General features: G+C 33.2%; 1 protein-coding gene across 8 annotated transcripts in view; it reads left to right on the top strand.

Annotated features, from left to right (window-relative positions):
* DDHD1 (DDHD domain containing 1) overlaps nucleotides 1-22,309 on the top strand; it is a 116,593-nt gene that overhangs the window by 52,047 nt on the left and 42,237 nt on the right. For 4 of the 8 annotated variants that reach the window (XM_023726203.1, XM_023726199.1, XM_023726200.1 and 1 more), the window contains exons 2-7: nucleotides 1,067-1,240; nucleotides 1,872-1,892; nucleotides 6,459-6,560; nucleotides 8,557-8,685; nucleotides 9,929-10,076; nucleotides 18,114-18,220. In XM_023726203.1, the coding sequence (XP_023581971.1) occupies nucleotides 1,067-1,240; nucleotides 1,872-1,892; nucleotides 6,459-6,560; nucleotides 8,557-8,685; nucleotides 9,929-10,076; nucleotides 18,114-18,220 (681 nt within the window). The remainder of the gene's footprint in view (nucleotides 1-1,066; nucleotides 1,241-1,871; nucleotides 1,893-6,458; nucleotides 6,561-8,556; nucleotides 8,686-9,928; nucleotides 10,077-18,113; nucleotides 18,221-22,309) is intronic. The other 4 variants (XM_023726201.1, XM_004370872.3, XM_004370871.3 and 1 more) reach the window with 2 other exon arrangements.

Genomic DNA, 22,309 nt, shown 5'->3' with positions numbered 1-22,309 from the left:
GCATCTGAATAACTGAAACTTTGTATTTCTATAAAATGCATTTTAATCCAGTGTATATTACACATCAAGCATTGAAATGAAAATTTTTAGTTTTGCCGAATCTAATGTACTGTTTTTGGTAACCAAATTTAGTTACCGAAATGCTAAAATATCTAGCCCTTTCCTATTAATGCTTAACAGCTTTTGTGTGTCCTGGTACAGAAAAGTCAAAATTTACAAGTACACAGGTGCCAAGGGAGTCAGCTACCTTTTGGCTTTCTAACTCAGAAAGAGCCCTGATTCTTCTGCTGTGGCACACAGCTACAATGAATAAGACAGAGTCATTCAGTCAGCCAGCATTTTTTGAGTACCTATGGTGATGGTTAATGTGTTAACTTGGCTAGGCTATTTTTTTTTCATCTTGCTTTTTTATTTTTAGAGTTTCATTATTCCCATTTTGATTTATTTTTGCTTGACTTAAAAATTTTTTTTTAAGGATTTGAGATAGCTGACAGTTGTGATTTATTTTAAATAACAACTAAGAGTCTTAGGCTTATAGAAACAATGTTAGTCGAGGAAATGTTAAGTTATTCAAGAAAATTTTTCTCAATTTTTCCTAAAATGACTGAGGGCATTGACTGTAACTTAAGGTTTCAGCTATCCCTGTATATTAACTGGAAACTCATAATCCCCAAGGCAGCCCTAAAAAGTGCAACACGCTACTACAACACACACTATTTCTACTTCTGGGATTTTATAATCTCAATATTTTCTAAGGCATTGGAACTATCACTTGAGCCTTGCATGAAACATTACACCTTATCCTACTACTTTTGGATACTGAGGGCCTCCATCATATACCTTTGACCTTTGTAGTGCCCAAGTATTTTTTGTGTATTTTTATTTAATATAAGTAAAATTATGTAAATTATATAATCTGGCTTAAACTCTGCAATTTAAAACTTTAAATCATTCTGTGGTTCTTGAAAGTCTGTTTTTGCCATAGCAGTAGCAAAATATAAAAATTGTAATTACCATGTGTCTTTGTATCCTAAAATGTATAATCCTGTGATTTGTTTTTTTTCAGAGGCTGATAAAATACCAGTAATGCGTGGACAGTGGTTTATTGATGGTACTTGGCAACCTCTAGAAGAAGAAGAAAGTAATTTAATTGAGCAAGAACATCTCAGCTGTTTTAGGGGTCAGCAAATGCAGGAAAATTTTGATCTTGAAGTGTCAAAACCCATAGATGGAAAAGAGGGTAAGATCAGTTAATGCATTCTTTAAACCAAGCATTTTGGTAATGTTTAAAGAGGTTTCTAAGACTGATACAGTAATTCAGAAGGGTTAGAATTTATACAATTGATTTTCTTTTTAATGTTTTGATTATTATTTTAGAATTAGAGTTATAAACTACTGTGAATTTCTGAAGTAACTTTTCTCAGTTTTATTAAGTAATATATATGTTCAGTGGCATGACACTAACACAATCTGCTATAAATGTATCAGTTGTTATAGTGTAGTCCCAAAGTAGTCCTTTTTAGTAGTTCCTATAGTTATCAAAGAAAATTGAACTTATCAAAAAAATCCCTTGCCACTGTAACAGAACAGCAGTTAACAATGTTTCAATATTGGTTCTTTTCCTGAAACTAAAACAAACTTTCAGTTACCTTTGTGTAAGTGCCTCTTACCTGTCTCCATATTGATAACCGTATCAATGTCTAATTAGAAACAGTCTCTTCCTTGCGTTTCCTTAATTCAGCATTTGAATATGTTTGCAGTAGTTAAAAACATTTTTACAATAGCCAAGATGGCTACATTTTCTGAATCTTGTGTAAAATTCAAAATGTATGGTAAAGTTAAAAACACTTCTGTTGTTCCATTTACTGCAGGCAGTGGGATCAACTATTCTGGTGAGTATAACAGTGCAGATAGATTAGAATTTATAGATTTCTCTAAAAATATTTTTTAAAAGTGTTTCTTCATCCATGCTTGCCTTTATTTGGGAGGTTTCTCGGCAAGTTCTTCTGAATCTAGTGAATTAAACTGCAAAGTAAGTTATTTTTTTCTTCTTATAAAATATCTCTTAAACAGAAAAAATCAATATCTATCAAGTAATTCACAGAATGTAGCTTAAAAAAATGAATTATGTAGTTGAGAGTAATTGTTTATACAGTAAAAACCTGTGAAAGCTGGAACCTGTGTAAGGCGGAAACATAGCAGAGACAGGAAACTCAGATCGTTTCCAGTAAAACGAGTGATAGAAAAGTGGTAAGACTGTACCCTGTAAAAGGTGGAAAACTTGCAAGACCCAGAAAAAAAGGCAATCCTGTCAAGTTCCAGCTCTCACATGTTTCATTGTGTAACACAATTAGTGGCAGAAGAATAATCTGTAGATTGCCTGGGTTTTTTTTTTTTCCCTATTAGTAACTACATTTTCCTTATTAGTAGCTACATCTTAAGTCTTTTTTCTCCCCCATTCTTCTCTCTTTCTTCTCTCTCTCTGAACAAACATATACACATTTGTTGCAAGCAGGGAAACTGTATAGTTTAATTTATACCAAATTAAAATATCTTTCATATCAGGTTCATTAAAAATTTACATGACTGAGGAAAGTTGTGGTTTCTGTATAAATTGGCAATTAAATTTAACAAAGTTATATAATAATAGTTGTCTGTTGTGTGCCAGATACCATATTCTAGGAATATTTAATATACTATCTAATTTTCCTAATCATTATTTTCTATTTCACTGTGAAATTCAACCTAAAGGTTCTTATATATCAATATATAAAGAACAGTTATGTATAATTGCTTTATAAGGGCTGTCTTCATTCCTGCAGATTACAATAGAAACAGTACTTTGTTCTTCTTCTTGATATATCCCTGGTCTTTTGTTAGTGACCTAAATATTTTGTAACCTCCCATCACCACTACCAGAATAATCTCAGAAGACTTTATTATAAATTAATTTCATTGCTATTTGAGAAGACTGAGCTCTAGATTTTTTCCCCTTCCATTAATTCTCCTTAAGTCTTCTGCCTCAAAAGTGGCAGTTCACCTTAACAAATCCAGTTTAGCCACTCCAATTCCTTACTATTAATGTATGAAAAAAGTCCAGGAGCGTGGAGAAGAAAAAGGATGAGTGTTAAAAATATAAGTAGATTGTTCTCATACTGTGTTCCAAACACTTTTTCCGCTTGGCTAATTCTTCCTGTGGAGGTTCGTCATCAGCTTTTTCATCTCTAGATCTCACCTGCTTGAAATGTTTCTATTACAAAAACAAAATTAGAATTTTATGTGTCTTTTTACTCCTACCTAACTGTTAGCCGTAGCAGAATACTTTTTCTTCAAAGTGTCTCATTTTATGAGCCAGTCATTTAAATGTCTAATGTAAGAACATAGGAGCCCTGGTGGCACAGTGGTTAAGAGCTTGGCTGCTAACCAAAAGTTCGGCAGTTCCAATCTGTCAGCTACTCCTTGGAAACCCTATGGCATAGTTCTACTCTGTCCTGTCCTGTAGGGTCGCTATGAGTCAGAATCAGCTCGACAGCAACAGGTTTGGTTTTTTAGTTTTAGTAAGAACATGATTTATTTGTGTGGGTAGATCTTTTTAGTATGTCTTTGTGTATGTGTGTCAATTCTAGGGTATTATTACATTTTTTATTAACTTTAAGGGTGGTAAAATTTTAATTAGTAATAACAGAAAATTGTCAAATTATTAAAGCACTTTTGCATTGTATTCTTTCAAAATTATGATTGATTCATTGAGGTTCATTGGAAGAAAAAAATTTTTGAAGCACTGCAGCATATAGGTAAAGCATCAATATGTTTTGTTATTAATAAAGAGTATAAATTTAATTCAGTATATACTGTTACAGATTTACAGACATTTTATTTGTTACACAGTATTATTGTAAATATACATTTATGTATTGAGATTTGACACCTGACACTGAAAAGTATGGGGAATTGTTCAGTACATTAGAAAATTATAACTAGCCCTAAGGAAAGAATTTTTGCTGTCTAACAAGTCACCATTATCAAGAAGACAACTCAAACTTATCACATATATAAAGATGAAAAATATAATCTTTTGGTTATTTTGCTTATTACCTCCAAGCTTCTGAAATTTCACATTTCATTAGTTTGAGAGGGAAAATACCTTTTCCACCTAAATTTTCTCACATATGTATGATGAAGCCTTGACTCCTCCTATTGTCAGGAGATTTTTAATGTTTTCATGTGCAGAGAGTACTGTGCTAGGCAATTTTGTGAAAGAAGTAGGAAAGGAAGAACAGAGGAGCAAAAAACAGATGGGACAAAGAGAAAATAAATGGGAAAATGATAGGCCTAAATCCTACCATATCAGTAATTACAGTGAATATAACTGTGTAAGACTTTAATACATAAAGGAACATCTTAATAAATGTTAACATTTAACAAATTAGCATTTCAATTGTATTTTGAATTCATGTGTACTTTTGCTAATACTATATAAAAATTTCTAGCTAAAGCTTAAAAAAGAAAAAATAAATAATGCTTTCTGGCACTTGAATTTCCTTTAACAGTGTTCCCTGTTTGATTAATGGTAGCACTTTTTTCCTCTACTATAGTTATGATAGTACCCCTAATTCTGTGGTTTGGATTGAGAATTCCTTAAATTTAAGCTCTGTAACTGTGCTACAGGATGTGTAATAAATAAAGCAAATAATTTTCAAGTGAAAATAATTAAATTTCAAGAGAAGGTAAAGAACCATGTCTATAGTTTTGTGAAAATGTATAAATAAACGTGCTTCTCTGTTTTTAGTATATTGGAGTGTTTGGCTTTTTTTAACCCTTAAATTATACTATGCCTTTAAAAAGAAAAACCTTCCATTTTTGTAACTTGACTAGCTTTCTGAAAGTGTGTGCATAATTTTAAAATGTGGTCGTGTGGTCCATATGTCCATATGTTTCCTATTAGTGATTTTTTTAGTAAATATGGCATCAGTCCATGTTAGTTTTACTACTAGATTTACAAAATCTAGCTTTTGTTTCTTTGAGTGGTAAAATTTCAAGTCTATGCCAATTTGATCTACTTTGATATGTTAGCAGCTTTTTCCTAATGAATTCTTTTTAAAAAAATGTTTCTTAATTTAAATGGTACACCTACTCCTCAGTAACTGACCAGAAGGCACATGAAAGAAGAAACATTTTCAGTGAAGAAAATTGCTTCAGTTGTTATTTTCCACCTCTGTGTGCATTGAAATGTTTTTGTAATCCTGATGTAGAAACTCAGCTTTTAGTCATAGTCTATAGTCTTTTCTAGCTGTCTGATTACATATAGGTATAGTTATTTTAAAGTGCCTTGTAAGCATTTTCAAATCACTTTATTACACAAGTCTTTGTATATAATTCATCTGTATATACAAAAGATTTGTTATATCTCTACTACTGTACAGTAGGAACTAAGTCTTTTCGTATTTGAGCAGTATTTAACCTTTGAATGTCACATTCATATAGAAGGGAGTGAGGATGAAAATCAAACATACTAGAACATAAATTTGAACTAAATCATAAAGCTTCTGTAGTTCATTGGGAAATTCACTTGTAAGGTTCTATTTCAAGTAGATTTTTAAATAGTTCCTTACTTAAAATTGTAAAGAAAGTTACTGATGTATAACTAGTAAAATTTGACAGGCAAAATGTTGACTTTAAGGTTATCTACTGATTTGCCAAATATCAAGTCTATGCCAGGCTTTGTGTTGTCTGTTTCATGCTTAAAAGATGTCACAGCATACATTTTTACTAATGACATTTTTCCATTATTTTATCATTAATAGATCTTCAGTTAACAGTAGAACTTCTTTTTTTTTTAGTTGAGATTTCATTTTTTAAAAGTCTTTTAACAGCTTGAACAGAGTTGTTAAAAGAATATTTTATTTCTTTGGGAACAAGGGCTCCATTATACTTCAGTAATAAAAAAGCATCCAGCAGAATGTATGCTGTGGTATCTGTCGTCTCAAGAAAGCTGTATTAGATGTTTAAAATGTTGTTTATTGCATTCTTGATTGGTACATCAGATGCTGACTATGTTGTAGTCCCGAATTTGGTGTGAGTAAATAACCTTATTATTGTAAAGATAGGGTTTATAAATCTCTTTAAGTGCTCAAAACTGGCCGTGTTTTTTTTTCCTATCTGTGCAAAGACATTAAATGTGATAATCTTTAACAGATAAATTTAGATATCATTTGCCTTTTTTTCTTTCAGTAAAAGTAGAGCATATATTTGATAAACATTCAAATGTTTTACTAAAAAAATATTTTGCTAAAAATGTTTCGCTTACTGATTTTTAATTAGAGATTACATAAATAAAGCATTTAGAATAATGTTTGTCAAATACAACTCATTTTTTAAAGTTAATACTGCAACAAAAAGGCAAAGTGACAAACCTCATTTAAAATTTACTTTGAAGCTCAGTGTTTTTGCTCTCTTAGTTGTCTACCACCTCCCTCCCTTCTCCCTCCCTTCTTTGTTCAAATGGAGAGGATATAAGGAGAGTACAGATGCGACAGGTCTTAAAAGAAAGCGTTCCCAAGGTACAGTAATTGTAGTTTTAGTTCTCCATATACTTATATTTCTGGCTTATAGCAGTCAGTTGTTTTGCTGTTAAATGTATTAAGACTATGTTTAAGTCATAGAGATTATTAGTTTTTTTTAACGTATCCATTATGCTATGTTGCTTAGTGTTACTTAACTATAACTGTTTATAAACATTCATAAATATTATGTACCTTAAACAGTATATATTGTAGTGGATGATTTAAGGAGGAACAAAATTTTGTTGACTACTCTCTAAATATCTTGGTCTTGTAATTTCAGTGAACTAATTGTAGTTCAGCAACAATTAAACATGCTGCTCAAAACTATTACCAAAATGTGGTTTAGAAACATTGGTTTAAAATAAAAACAATGTCTTGCATCACACATGGAATTAGGAAGGTAAAATAATTTTAAACTCTTGCAAAAGATTTAAAAATTTATGAAAAGTTCATTTATTTTTAAAAAGCTGAGTTTGTACATTGTTTTCTTTGGAACTGGAGATCTTATTAATTTTGTCATGTTAATTGCTTCTTGGTCTTATGTTCAATGTTAGTAATGTACCCTGCAGGTAAGTAAAATATGAGTTGATTTTTTCATAAATTTTTGAAATTGCATTTGTAATATAATGAAGAAATAGTACATTTTCCCATAAAGGGTTTACTTGTCTGTGTATTTTGGTAGGGATACTAAGTTTTATATAAAAGCGTCTCTATGGTCTTAGATCTTGACTAGAGCCATATCCTTTTATGTATTTAGCTTGAGGTTATTTTCAACCTATTTTTTAATTTTCTAGAGGAAAGTTCATTCATTTTCATATCCGAAAAGTTAGACTGTGGTATAATTCTGCCAGTAACTAGCTTTGTGAGAAGTCACTTAATCTCTGTATCTTTAGATATAAACTGGGGGAGGGGTAATATTTGCCTTAAGAGGATCTTAAGAAAAATCCAGCATAGTGATTTGAAGGTGTCTGGTTTTCTGAAGATGGGTATGTGAATTTTTCTTACCTGTATACCAGAAATATAGAGGAAAAGTTAAAAGCATTCAGAATACAAAAACAATCAAATTATGAACTGGTGAATGGCAGTTTTCTCAATTCATTGCTTCCACAAACATTATTATTGAATGCTATGCTGTTTGCTAGGCATTGTGCTGGGGTGCTGTTTTTGGTGCTAAGAATAGAAAAACAATTAAGACACAGCCCCTGCCCTCAAGGAGCTTATGTATTCCTAAGTATACAGGTTTGATTTTTTTTAAGAGCTCCTTTTCATAAAGCATACCTCACAGCCTCAGTAACAGAAATGAATAACCATACTGATTTGATTATCATGGTAGAAAAAAGGTTCTTTAATTTCTTATTAAAACATCTTTTAAGGTTGGATTTCTGCTGTGGTGAGCAATACCCAGTAATAATTGGCTTTAATATCCATTCCAAAAATGCCTTATATTCTAATAAACTGGATTGTTCTCTTCCTAGTTTAAAGGTAATTTTTTCCCTCTAAGTCTTATTTTGTCTTGAAGTGAGCAGAATTTCCACAACTGTTTCAATATATTTAGTAAAATGAACGGAAGAATGGAACTTAAGTATCAAAGCTATTGAGAACCATCAAGTAGTTTATATCCCTTAAACCTAAGAAATGGTCGAATCACCTAGGAAAGCAGTTCTTTAATAATCAATACGGATATTAACTGTGTGTTACAGGTTAAAATTATGGTAGTTAATCCGGTCATGTAGATAAGTACTGGTAATTTACAGTCACTCGATGTTATTTTAATAAGTTGTCATTCCCTGTAGCATGGTTAATCATTTATAAAGTCCCTATCCATTACTTGCTTCACATAAATATGTTTCAATGAAATAGTTTTCTGTTGAACTGAGTTAAATACCTAAGTTGGTTTAGATAATATTGATTCAAGAATTTGTGTATTGTAATTTTCTACACAAATGAAGTTTGTCTTGGAAACCTTCAGCTTAGTTTTTCCTTTTTGTAACAGCTATTCATAGTTTCAAGTTGAGTCGAAACCATGTGGACTGGCACAGTGTTGACGAAGTGTATCTTTATAGTGATGCAACAACATCTAAAATTGCAAGAACGGTTACTCAAAAACTGGGGTTTTCTAAAGGTAATCATTATATATTATTGTAGTTGTCAAAATTTTGGGAATCTGACTTTTGTCTTACACATGCAAAATAGACTATACAAATTCCATTTTTAGTATATTTTAAATATGTATTAAATTTACTAAAAGTTACTATCCTGTTAAGTGAAACTTTGATTAAGGTGATTGAGTTGACATGTATTCCTCAATGAATAATTAGGCGTTTAGAATAATCTGACAAGATTAGTAAATACTTTTTCTACCTCTAAAAGCACAAAATCAGTCAAACTGAAGCAGTGATATGAAAATAAAACATGGCAATTCAAACATAGAGTCAAGGAAGAAAAAGACTAAAAATTTCCCATTGGATCTGGAGGTCATTGGTGACTTTAAATGTGTTGATGTAGCAGAAGCCAGACTGGCATGGGTTGAAGCTTAAGTAGAGGGTGAGGAAATGGAGGCAGTTAGAATAGACAACTCTTTAAAGAAGTTTGACTAAAAGAAAAGAGAGGGAGGATGGTACGTGGGGAAGATGTGAGAGCATTATAAAAAAAATTTTTTTTTTAATTTGTATTATGTCTGATATAATTTTTTTACTATCCCATTTTTATTTTAATTTCTTTGATAACCAATGTGCTTGAATATCTTTTATATATTTATTGGTTATATTTTTTATTTTGTGAATGGTCTGATCATATCTTGAATCCACTTTGCTATATGAATGGTTATCTTTTTACTTTTTGATTAGGAAGCTCTCTTTGAATGTGTAGTTGATTCATTTATTGTGTGTCATGTTTTGCAAAAGTTTCCCCAGTTTACCATTCATTTGTTATCTTGGTTTCATACTATTTTTTAAATTAATTAATTTTTTTAACACAGCCAGACATACACCAATTCAGTAGTTTCTATGTGTACAATTTAGTGACATTCTTCTGAGTTCTGTACCTATCCTCCCTTCTTTTTCTGAGGTGTTCCTCCCTCATTCATAGTATTTTTTTATGTAGAAGTTTTTAATTTTTATGTATTCAGTTCATCCTTTATTCCTTGTCTTTTTCCTGTGAGTTCTGGCTTTAGTGTCATGTCGAGTTCAGCATTTTATATCAGAGCCAGTCAATATACATCATTTTACAGATTTTATTCCTCACCCCCACTCAGTGAAATTTTTTCTTAATATTCCTTTTGCTTCTTTTTTTCTTTTAACATACTGTGAAAATGCTGTTATTTCTCAGAATAAAATAGTAAACTTAGAATCATAATTTTTCTACAGCATCAAGTAGTGGGACCAGACTTCATAGAGGTTATGTAGAAGAAGCCACATTAGAAGACAAGCCATCACAGACTACCCATATTGTATTTGTTGTGCATGGCATTGGGCAGAAAATGGACCAAGGAAGAATTATCAAAAATACAGCCATGTGAGTTCTTTGACAAATACATTCTGTATCTGGTCTAGAATCCAAACTTTTGTCCAGGGTATAGCAGATAGTAACAGAGGATTTACTCATTCTACCAAATGTTATATCTCTTCAGTTATAGATAAGTTTCTGGAAGAGTAATTATAGCTAGATGATTTTATTGTTGTTTGTTTGATTTCCTCCCCCCACCCCCACCCCCCCCAACACACACAGTTTGGAGAAGGGAATAAGAAATCATTTTTAAACTTAGTATATTAAGTTAATTTATATTGAACTAAGGTTGAAAACAAGAAAAAGATCTAGTTTTAAGTTTGTATTTTACTCTCTGAACTACAGAAACAGAATACTGCAAAGTTGCATAACTCTGAAAAAGCTAAAAATTGTTTAAATTACCAGGTAGCAGCTTAACCTGTCCAATTAATTGCTACCAGAGGAAATTGAACAGTGGATGCTTTACCAACACATGCCAGGCAGGTTACTTACCTCATTAATTTATTTATACTCAACTTTATTCTAAAAACTGTTTAAGATATTATTGTGTGTGATTGTGTTTTACAGAAATGTAAAGGGTTGTGTTAAAAGGGAATATTAGGATATTAAAATTCCCACAAATTTCTCTCTGAGCTAGCAGCCAGTATAAAGAAAATTCTGATCAGTTACAGATTTATGATGTGATGAGAACAAACCAGTTGCAGGTGAGATGCACAGTTTATCTGACTCTGAGGTTTCAAATAAATGATTTCTTGAGTCGTTATAAGGCAACAATACATGCTACTGTGACCTATGTCCTCAACAACATCTCTATAATAATATGATTTTGAGTTTTGTTTCATTTTTTAGTGTGACATCCATAATGCTCGCTGATGGAATAAAGTAAAAGTGTAATTCATCTTAAACAAAAACCAAAAACATTTTGCCAGAGGCTGCCAGGCTACCCTGATCCTTGTCAATCTCCATAGCCCGTATTACAGGAATCGCTTCTCTCTGATCCTGATTTTTATTTTTTGATGATACTCTTCTGTCAGGAGGCAAGTTTTTTGCTTGGGTATCTAGGAACGTAAGAACTAGGTTTGGTGGCATGTTCTCTCTAGAGCCATTGATAAATGAGAATGTACCTGTTTGATTTGGGTTAGGAAAACTTAAGTCAAAAAGAGGATTTAGTAACTCAGTCTTACCCTATAATCAGGTGGGAGTTGACTTCATTACAACTGTTGAGAGTGGTATAGCCACAGATAAAAATCAAGAACTATTATTGAAAGTAGAGTGAATGAATGAAAAGTGGCTCAAAAAAAAGTTAAGGTCCACTGCAAGGAGGTTTCCCATCATTCCTTCAGAGTCAGGTTAATTTGATGGAAAATTCCCCATCAGATTTATATTCAGACAAAAAGGAATTCTGCTTAATAATAGGAAAATCAAAGGGATTTCCTACACTTTCCCTGCTTTCTGCTGTTCTTGAGTTAGTTGTCAGGACAATGAAGAAGGTAAAATTCATTTCATCCTTGTCAGTGCCATTCTGAAGCCTGTTTGTACTCGTGATCTGATTTATAAGAGTGCAGCTGAAATGAACAAGGTAATCAACTTTTGTTCCAGCAAAACATGATTATATTTACATGGGTTGAAAGTTTATAGACAATTTACTGGGAATATCATAATTGAGTTTCCAAAGGGATAAATATATCTGAAATACAATTGGATTTACTTATTCTGGAGTTTTAGTGCAAGGAAAATCGTCCTTGAAGTTATATATTTAATGCCATAAATTAGTAATTTTTAGGCTATGCTTTTTAGAAGAATATAGAGACTTTCAATTAAACATGGCAGGCCAGGCATATAAGCTTATCTTATTCCCTCCTGAAACCTCACTAAAAATGATAGCAAAGGAATTTTAAAAAGAAAAAAGGCATAAATCTATAAGTACAGAAAGAATGGGAGAAGACGCAACAGCAGACAGTGTCAAAAAGCTTATTTTTTTGAATAGGTAATCATTCACATTGTTCATAAATCAAGAAAATATAAAAATATATAGAGCAAAAAGTCTGACTTCCAACCTTGTTCCCGTCTTTTCCCTTTTAATGTTATTATATTCTTCCAGAGCTTCTTTAGACAAATGTAAATTTTTGTACACAAAAAGTGGCATAATATGCATACCGTCCTGAACCTTGCCTTTTTGCTTTAAAAAAAGTGTCTTGAAAATTATTACTCATAATTTCTATTTCCCTCCCTTCTCTCTCTCAATATTTTAGGACTATTAAGTTTATCAATTGATTTTTTTTCTAATTGAGGAAAATCAGAAGGACTTATTTTTTTCAGAGCTATTTAATTATCCTTAATTGGAAAGGAATTCTCAGGTGCTTTTAATCTCTTCCTTCCCATTTCAAAATATGAATTAAACATGCATTGCCCCGCAGGAGAACATGTAAGTTTAATAACCTTATAAACTGTTGCCAGCGAGTTGATTCCAACTCATAACGACGCTGTAGGACAGAGTAGAACTGCCCCATAGGTTTTCCTTTACAGAAGCAGACTGCTACATCTTTCTTCTGCAGAGCGACTGGTGGGTTCGAACTGCCGACCTTTCAGTTAGCAGCTGACCACTTAACCACTGTGCCACCTGTTTTGTGCATGTCAGTACAGCTGCACAATAATAGACCATAGTCTGAGCTGTAATAGAATGTTTTTAAATCATTCTTTTTTCTCATTTCTTCCGTTTCCCCATTGGTCTCTGTGTTTCTCATGTAGTCAAGACTGACAAACTTAGGAAATATATTTTACCATTTTTGGTAAGGCAAATTTTGGGGATGTAGCCACAAATCAGTCAGTCTCTCTTCCTCCCTCGCTACCATCTTTTTGTCTGTCCTTTTCTTCCCTTTCCTTTTATTTAAAATAGTCCCTCCGATTAATTACAACCAAGTGATTCAGAAGAACAACTAATTGCCTAATCAGCATCTACTTACGTGACCATGTCAAAATTATGATAGTGATCCTGTGGAATTGAGGATTGTATGAGTTTGCCCTGGAAAAGGACACTATTTTAAGCAAACGTAGTATTTCTGGGTTTATAACTCAAAATCAGAATTTCTTAACCTTGTCACTATTAACATTTTTTTGGCCAGATAATTCTTTGTTGTGGGGGGCTGTCATGTGCTTTGTAAAATGTTTAGCAGCATCCCTGGCCTCTCCCCAACTAGATTCCAATACAGTCCCCTAATTGTGACAACCATAATTGTGTCCATACATTGCCAAATGTCCCCTTTTTTGGGGGGGAGGGGGAATTGCCCACATTTGAGGATCACTAGACTAAATGAACTTTTTTTTTTTGGTAAATTCATTCGGTATCACACATACTACTATCTAATTTTTATACCACAATGAAATATATAAGTATTGTACAGCAATCAAAGATGAGTAGGTGGGTAGAAAAATATTAGAAATTTTAAATACATTCTTTCTTGCATATACTCATATTTGTCAAAAGTGAGCATTTGAAAAGATGGCAAGGAAGCTTAAAAAGTATATTTGTAACCATGATTTGAGTGTTTACTGTGAACAAGGAACTTTTAGGCTTTGTGGATAAGAAAGAGATCTGAAGTTTTCATCTTCAAGTGGATTTCAAGTCTGAAGTTTTGACTGTCATCGTTATATTGTGATGATAAGGGAAGCAGATTTTCTTTTTGGCAACCTAGAATCTGTTTAGACTTTTTAAATGGCAACTTTAGGGATATGCAATCAATAAAATGTAATTACCAGTATATTTTAAATAATGCCTTTTAAAATATGCTGGATATGAGGAAAGATAGACATTTTAATAAATAGTGTCGGGATAACTGGATAGCTATATGGAAAAAAAATAAAACTGAACCCATTCCTCACACTAGGATAAACATCAGCTGGATCACATTTAAATGTAAGAATTGAAACCATGCTGGTACTAGGGATTTAAAACATTGGTGGGGAGAGAGGGCAATTCTTGTGTACCTTGGGAGTAGAGAAAACTATCCTAACTATGACTTGATCCAGAAGCAGTAAGGGGAAATATTGATAATTATTATATCATTTTAAAAAATACATGCTGTGGCAAAAAAAGAAAGAGAAAAATATGTACAACTTTATATCACAGATAAAGGATCAGTATCTCTAATATATAAAGAATTCTTAAATAAAGAAAAAAGTGACCAACCACTCTGTAGAAAAATGGGCTAAGGATATAAATAGCCAATGCCAAGAAAAAGACATGCAAATGTCTCCTAACAATATGAAAAAGATGTTCAACCTTGCTTATAAAATGTATGCTAAAATTACAGACTGGAGGAATCCCCGAAACTGTGGCTCCCGAGTGCACTGTTAACCCAGAACTGAAACCATTCCCGAAGTCCACTCTTCAGATGAAGATTAGACAGGACTATAAAACAAAAAATAATACACGTGAGGAATGTGCTTTTAGTTCAGTCAAATATACGAGACCAAATGGGCAGCTCCTGTCCAGAAGCAGGATGAGAAGGCCGGAAGGGACAGGAACTGGTCAAGGGGACACAGGGAACCCTGTGTTGAAAGGAGGAGCGTGCTTTCACATTGTGGGGATTGCAACTAATGTTGCAAAACAATGTATGTATAGATCTTTGAATAAGAAATTAACTTGAGCTGTCAACTTTCCCTAAAGCACAATTAAAAAAAACAAAAACTCAAATGGAAGAAAAACACATCACCTCACAACTCATTTTGAACCTCAGGTATTTATTTAGATATCCTTATTTTGTTAACCCTGTGCCACTCTATTGTTAGTTTGTGAGCGTGTGTGTATTTTCCTGTGATTGAAACTAACTGGCATTATGCTACATGTTTATTTGCTTATTACATGTCTTGCCAAATAAAATGTTAGGTTCCACGGGGGAAAAAAAATTATACCAAGATACCGTTTCTTGGTTATCAGATGAGCAAAAAATTCAGATGTTTGACAGCGTACTCTTTTGGCCAAGCTGTAGGTAATAGGCAGTCTCACACTGATAGTGGAATGCAGTGGAAGAGAATGTGGTAATATCTATCAAAATTACATACATATTTACTTTTCAATCTAGCAAACCTAATACTTCTAGGAATCTGTCCCAAAGATAATATTAGCAAAATTACAAAGATATACATATGTATAAAGCTGTTCATTTCAGCATTACTTACAATAGAAAACTACCCAGTTATTCATTGGTAAAAGAATGGCTGAGTAAACTATGGTTATTATCCATATGATGGAATACTATGAAGCTATAAAAAGCAATGAGAGGGAGAGCTCTCTATATACTACGATAGTTCTTCTATATACTAGTGTAGTTCTATATACTTTATATTTTTATAATCTGAGAAACTGGACCATATGAAGAAGAGCGTGGCATCAGATTTGGAGGAAAACTCATTAACAACCTGCAATATGCAGATGTCACAACCTTGCTTGCTGACAGTGAAGAGGTTTTGAAGTACTTACTGATGAAGATCAAAGACTACAGCCTTCAGCAGGGATTACACTTTAACGTAGTGGAAACAAAAATCCTCACAACTGGACCAATAAGTGACATCATGATAAGCAGAGAAAAGATTGACATCAAAGATTTCATTTTACTTCCACAATCAACGCCCATGGAAGCAGCAGTCAAGGAAAAGTGACGTATTGCATTGGGCAAATCTGCTGCAAAAGGCCTGTTTCAACTATTAAAAAGCAAAGATGTCACTTGAGGGCTAAGATGTGCCTGACCCAAGCCATGGTATTTTCAGTCACCTCATATACATGCAGAAGCTGGACAATGAACATGGAAGACCGAAGAAGAATTGATGCATTTAAAATGTGGTGTTGGCAAAGAATATTGAATATACCATGAACTGCTAGCAGAATGACCAAATCTGTCTTGGAAGAACCACAGCCAGAATGCTCTTTAGAAGCAAGGATGGCAAGACTTCATCTCACGTACTTTGGGCATGTTATCAGGAGGGACCAGTCCCTAGAGAAGGACATGATGCTTGGTAAAGTAGAGGGTCATCAAAAAAACTATGAGCCTCAGTGAGATGGAATGACACAGTGAGTGCAACACTGTGCTCAAACATAGCAACAATTGTGAGGATGGTGCAGGACCGGGCAGTGTTTTGTTCTGTTGTACATAGGGTCGCTATGAGTTGGAACTGACTCAATGGCACCTAATAGCAACATGTTCTTTGTAAAGATTTTGCAAAATTGAGAAACCGTTAGCTAGACTGACATTTAAAAAAAAGAGAGAGAATACTCAAATTATTAAAACCAGGAATGAAAGAAGGGACATTACTACCAACCTTACAGAAATAAAAGTTATTATAAGAGAATACTATGAACAATTGTATACCAACAAATTAGATAAACTAGGTGAAATAGACAAATTCCTAGAAAGACAAACTACCAAAATGACTCAAGAAGAAATAGAGAATCTGAATAGACCTAAGACAAGTAAGGATTTTAAATCAATAATCAAACTTCACACGCCAAAACCCAGGAGCAGATAGCTTCACTAGCAAATTCCATCAAGTGTTTAAAGAAAAACTAGCACCAATTCTTCACAAACTCTTCCAAAATATAGAAGATGGAGGAAGATTTCCCAAATCGTTCTATGAGATCATTAGTACCAAAATCAGATAAAGACATCACAGAAAACTATAGACCAATATTCCTTATGAATATAAATGCAAAGTCCTCAACAAAATAACTGCAAACTGAATCCAGCAACATACATATAAAAAATGATTATACACCATGGCTAAGTGGGATTTTGTCCCTGGAATGCAAGATTGGGTCAACATATGAAAAATCCGTGAATCTGATCAAGTCCATAGATCTCACTACCAATTTACAAGAAATAAGGGACAAAGGAATACGTTAAATAACACCATAGGGATGCAGTCAGTAAAAGTCAGACTCTGGGAAACCATTGTTGTATGCTGTCAAGTAGATTACAACTCATAGTGACCCTAAAGGACAGAGTAGAACTGCCCTAAAGGGTTTCCTAGGCTGTAATCTTTATAGGAGCAGATCAGCTGATGGGTTCAAAGCACTGACCTTTCAGTTAGCAGCCTAGCACTTAACTATTGCTCTGCCAGGCCCCTTTGGGAAACTTTACAGGACCAAAAAAAAATTGCAAAACGTGAAAGAGGGGCAGGAAACTTGAAGGTTAAAATATGGTTAGAGATATCAACCAATTGTAGCACGTAGACTCTATTTGAATCTTAATTCAAATAACTGTAAAAAATTGTTTTATGTTATAAAATAACATTTATAATCCACTTCAGTAAATGGGGCCTCTGAACTAGATATTTGCTGAAATTAAAGAATTATTAACTTTTGGTGCAATAATAGTACTGAGTGAGTTACGTCCTTAGTTTTAGAAATATAAACTAAAATACACATGATGTGATGTCTGAAATTTGCTATAAAACATGGGGAGAGGATATGACTATAAAAGGAGAGCATGAGGGAGTTTTTTGGGTGATGGAACTGTTCTGTATCTTGGTTGTGTTAGTGGTAACCACAAATCTATACATGCGTTAAAATTCACATAAGTGATGCCAGAAGAAAAAAAAAAGTGAATTTTGCTATATCATAATTTAAAAAATAAAATTTAAAAATACATACTGTGGACAGAATGACTAGGACAATAGATAGAAATAAAACAGGCTATAACTTGCCAGTATTTAGAACTGGGTGATGGCACAATGGTGTTCATTATACTATTCTTACCTTTGTATGTATTTGAAATTTTTCATAATAAAAAATTTATATGTATAATTATTTATAATATAATGTGAAAATGTGGAAATTTTGAAATTCCTATATGGCAAATTTATTAAAATAATTTCAAAGTGAATGTATTCCAGTGTTGTAAACTATTGCTTAATGTAGCAGTAATTGAAATATAATTGGACAGAATAGAATGTTGTAAGCAAATGGAAGTGTTATGATTAAAGACATTTTATACTGTATAAATCCATGTACTAAATTACTCTGAAAAAGTTTTTTTTTTGTTTGTTTTTTAGGATGAGAGAGGCTGCAAGAAAGATAGAAGAAAAGCATTTTTCCAATCATGCAACACACGTTGAATTTCTACCTGTTGAGTGGCGGTCAAAACTGACTCTTGATGGAGGTACATTTTGTTTAAAAATTGAATGATTTAGCCAATTAAGGTAATGCGGAAAATTTTACAAAACAGTTTTTACTCACGGGGAACAAAACGTCTTCAATTTAGTTGTCTTGAGGTATACTCTTTATTCTAGATTATTTAATAAAAATTGTTGATTTAAAAAATAATTTTATTTACTTATGTCATTTTGGTCCACCATATAGATTTCACAGATACTACTGTTTTCATGAATGTCTTTTATGGATACTTTTGGGGAGGCAGGGGATAATGGGGAGGGACCAAAATGTTTTCTAAATCTTTTGACAGAAAAGTGATTTGTCAATACTGTAAAAAAAATTTGTCCACAATTCCATGTAAGTTTACATTTTCTTCCTAATAGTTTTCCTCCCTGTGCTTGGAGATAAAGCCTCAGGGGTTTAATTTTTGTTTGTTATCTGACTTTTGCATTCTCTGAGTTGGTGACTCATAAACTAGCAAAGGGAAATTATACATATGTATTTAAATAAAACCATTTTTGTTTCATTCCTCAAAGAGCTGATACCAACCAAACTATACATCTCTTTTTACAGAAAGTTGTGTCCTCTGAATATTAAAACCACTAAAATAGAGAATGTTTAGGTTAACTATTTACATAATCTGGAAAATGAGGGAGTCTACTGGACATACTAGCAGCTTCCATGTGTAGAGCCTCCACTGTGGGCCCGGCACACTGGTGTACATTTTACATGGATTATCTCATTTAATCTTTTCACAAACGTATGAAATACTTTATTTTCTCCATTTTACTGATGAGGAAACTGAAACTGAATAAAAAGTGAATTCAGCTCAACTAAGAATAGCAGGCAAAATCCAGGTCTGTATGATACCCAAGCCCATCACAGTGCTAAGCTGCCTCCCTGAATGATTTCCAAGACTCCTTCCAGACCTGTGATTCGATCTCAGTAGTTTAAATCTAACAGAAAATTATGAACTCAGGAGTTTTGTTAAATATTAAGTCATTCATTTTGTCCATATTCCTGAGGAGCCTAAGAAATTTATCTGGGTGGATGAGAAAAGCCCAAAGGACAGTGGTTTAATTACACTAGAACTTTACATATGAACTATTGTTGCTGAGACCTCTTCTTTGGTTGTTAGCAATTTTTTTCACTCATTACAACTTATGATGCTGTTTGGATTTGATAAGCTGCAGGTGACACTCTTAATTCATGCATTTGTCCCATTTTAGATTTTTTTATGTTATTGTGGTGAAAATATACACAGAACACTTGTAATTCAACAGTTTCCACATGTACAATTCAATGGCATTGATTACTTTCTTCATGGTGTGCAACCCCATCAGTATCTTTTTCCTAATTATTCTACCACAGTAGCATAAACTCAGTGTCTCCCAAGCAAAAAACACCCTCTTTCTCCTTACTTCACAACCCTGGTAACTACTAATAATCTTTGGTTTCTGTATATTTGCTTATTTCCTATTTGTGAGATCATACAGTATTTGTCCTTTTGTGACTGACATATTTTGCTCAGTATGTTTTCAAGGTTCTTTCATGTTGTGGCATGTATCAGGACTTCATTTCTCTTTATGGCTGAGTAATATTCCATTGTATGTATATACCACGTTTTGTTTATCCATTCATCTGTTGATGGACATTTAGGTTGTTTCAACCTTTTGGTTATTGTGAAAAGTGCTGCAATGAACATTAGTGTCCATTTTAGATGATTTTTGCACAGTTAGAATTTTGCCTAAGTCAAGAACCAAGGACTTCTAGTTCTGAAAACATTTCAGACTAGATGTTCAGAGACACCTCTTGTGCATCACCTTGCCTGAAAGTACTGGATAAACTATATATTTTTTTAAATTCTTTTTTCCATTTAAGATTGAAATTATGGTAAAGAAATTTCTTTCAGAGTGCTGTGTCAGAGAATTAAGCAAGCCCAGAATTATTTTTTTTTCCCTTGAGGGTCTGAGTTTAATAAACCACCAGCACAGGGAACAGAAGACAAAGCCGGTGGCCTAGGCATGTTCAGAATTCGGATTAGAGACCCCAGTGTAAGACTAGGACACCTGCAAGGTGACACCTTCAATGGGTGTAGTAGGAAAAAAATCCATCCCACAATGGATGACAGTAAAGATATATGCTTCATTTGGTCTTGGATCTTGGGGGGACAAGAAAGAACAGAAAAATATCTGAGAATTCCTAATGGTAAGCTTGCATTTACTTGGATTTACTTGGATCAGAATCTTCCTACCTGTGTGTAGGGGGACAGAAAGCCAAATACTATAAAATGGTCACAGATGGTTACATCCTTAGGCACCTGGCAGAAGCAAACACAGATCCTTCAAGAACACATTTTAAACTCAAGCCTCATAGATTTTCTGTAGATGAGATTCCAAGGAGCATGAATTCATAACTGAACAACATAAGAAAACAAGTCACTATGAGCAAGAGTCTATAGAAACTACAAACTATATAATCTGATCTGCAGAGCCCACATATCTTGGGTTATCAGATACAAAAGATATATTTAATGTATTTAAAGAGACATTATTATAAAAGAATCCATTCACCAAGAAAACATAACAATCTTAAATGTATATGCTCCTAATAATAGAGCCTCAGAATACCTGAAGCAAAAACTCACAAATCTTAAAGGAGAATTGGACAAATTTGTAATTCTGATAGCATACTTTTAACACTCCTGTCTCAGTAATAGATAAAAATTAACAAGGTTATAAAAGCACTGAACAACACCATCAACCATCTAGGTCTAATTGATATCTATAGAATATTCTGAATACATATTCTTTTCAAGTGCACATGGAATACTCACTAAGATAGACCTATCCTGCATCATAAAATAACCTTAATAAAACTTAAAAAATTGAAATATGCGAAGTGATTATCTAACAATAACGGAATTAATCTAGAAATCTATAGCAGAAAAATAACTGGTAAATCTTGAAATACTTGGAAGTTAAATAGCACACTTCTCAATATTCCAGGGTCAAAGAAGTTAAAAGGGAGATTAGAAAATATTTTGAGCTGAACGAAAATGAAAATAGAACATATACCATGAGACTAGAAGAACTAGATGTTGCCCAGCTACCACTGTCAACTGCTCTGACTGGGATCATGGTAGAAGATCCCAGACAGAGCGGGAGAAAAATGTAGAACAAAAAAACCAAATACATTAAAAAAAAAAAAACAAAAACAAAAAACCAGACCTATTGGCCTGATAGAGACGGGAGGAACCCCCAAGACTGTGGCCTTAAGATACCCCTCTGACTTGGAACTGCAGCCATTCCCAGAAACCACCTTCCAGCAAGCAATAGACAGGCCTATAAAATAAACAGTAACACCTGAAAAGAACATGCTCCGTAGAACAAACAATTATACGAGACCAAAAGGGTAACATTTGCCCAAAAGTAAAGATGATAAGGCAGGATCAGGTAGGAAAACCAGACGAAAGGAAATGGGGAACCCAGGGCAGAAATGGGGAGAGTGCTGACACAGTGTAAGGATTGCAGCCAGTGTCATGGAACACTTTGTGTACAGTTTGTTGAATGGGAAACTAATTTGCTTTGTAAACTTTCACCTAAAACACTATAAAATATTTTTTTAAATACAACATGTAAAACCTTGTGGGAAATACATGGTATTAAGTGCTTATATTAAAAAAGTAAAATGTCTCAAAGCAGTAAGCGTCCATCTTAAGAAATTAGGAGAAAATATATATGTCAAAATAAACCCAAAGCAGGCAGCAGAAGGATGAAAATCATAAAGAACAAGAATCGTTTAAATTGAAAACAGAAAAACAGTAGAGAAAATAAATGAAACCAAAAGCTAGTTCTTTGAAAATATCAATAAAATTAATGACTCTCTAGGAAGAGTGTTCATGGAAAAAAAGACACAAATGACCAACATCAGGAAATTAAAAAGGAGTTGTCACTATAGACCCCACAGATATTTAGAAGATTCCATTTATATGACACTCTGTAAAAGGCAAAACTGTAGGAGTAGAGAACAAATCAGTGGTTGTCGGTGGTTGGAGGGTAGGGGATAGTGGCCTAATCGTGATAGTGGTTACTCA

Source organism: Trichechus manatus, unplaced genomic scaffold (genome assembly GCF_000243295.1).
Source record: "Trichechus manatus latirostris isolate Lorelei unplaced genomic scaffold, TriManLat1.0 scaffold00010, whole genome shotgun sequence".
In the NCBI taxonomy this organism is placed as follows: domain Eukaryota; kingdom Metazoa; phylum Chordata; class Mammalia; order Sirenia; family Trichechidae; genus Trichechus; species Trichechus manatus.
The sequence above is the reverse complement of the archived record's forward strand: the minus strand, read 5'-3'. Positions and strand labels throughout refer to the sequence as shown.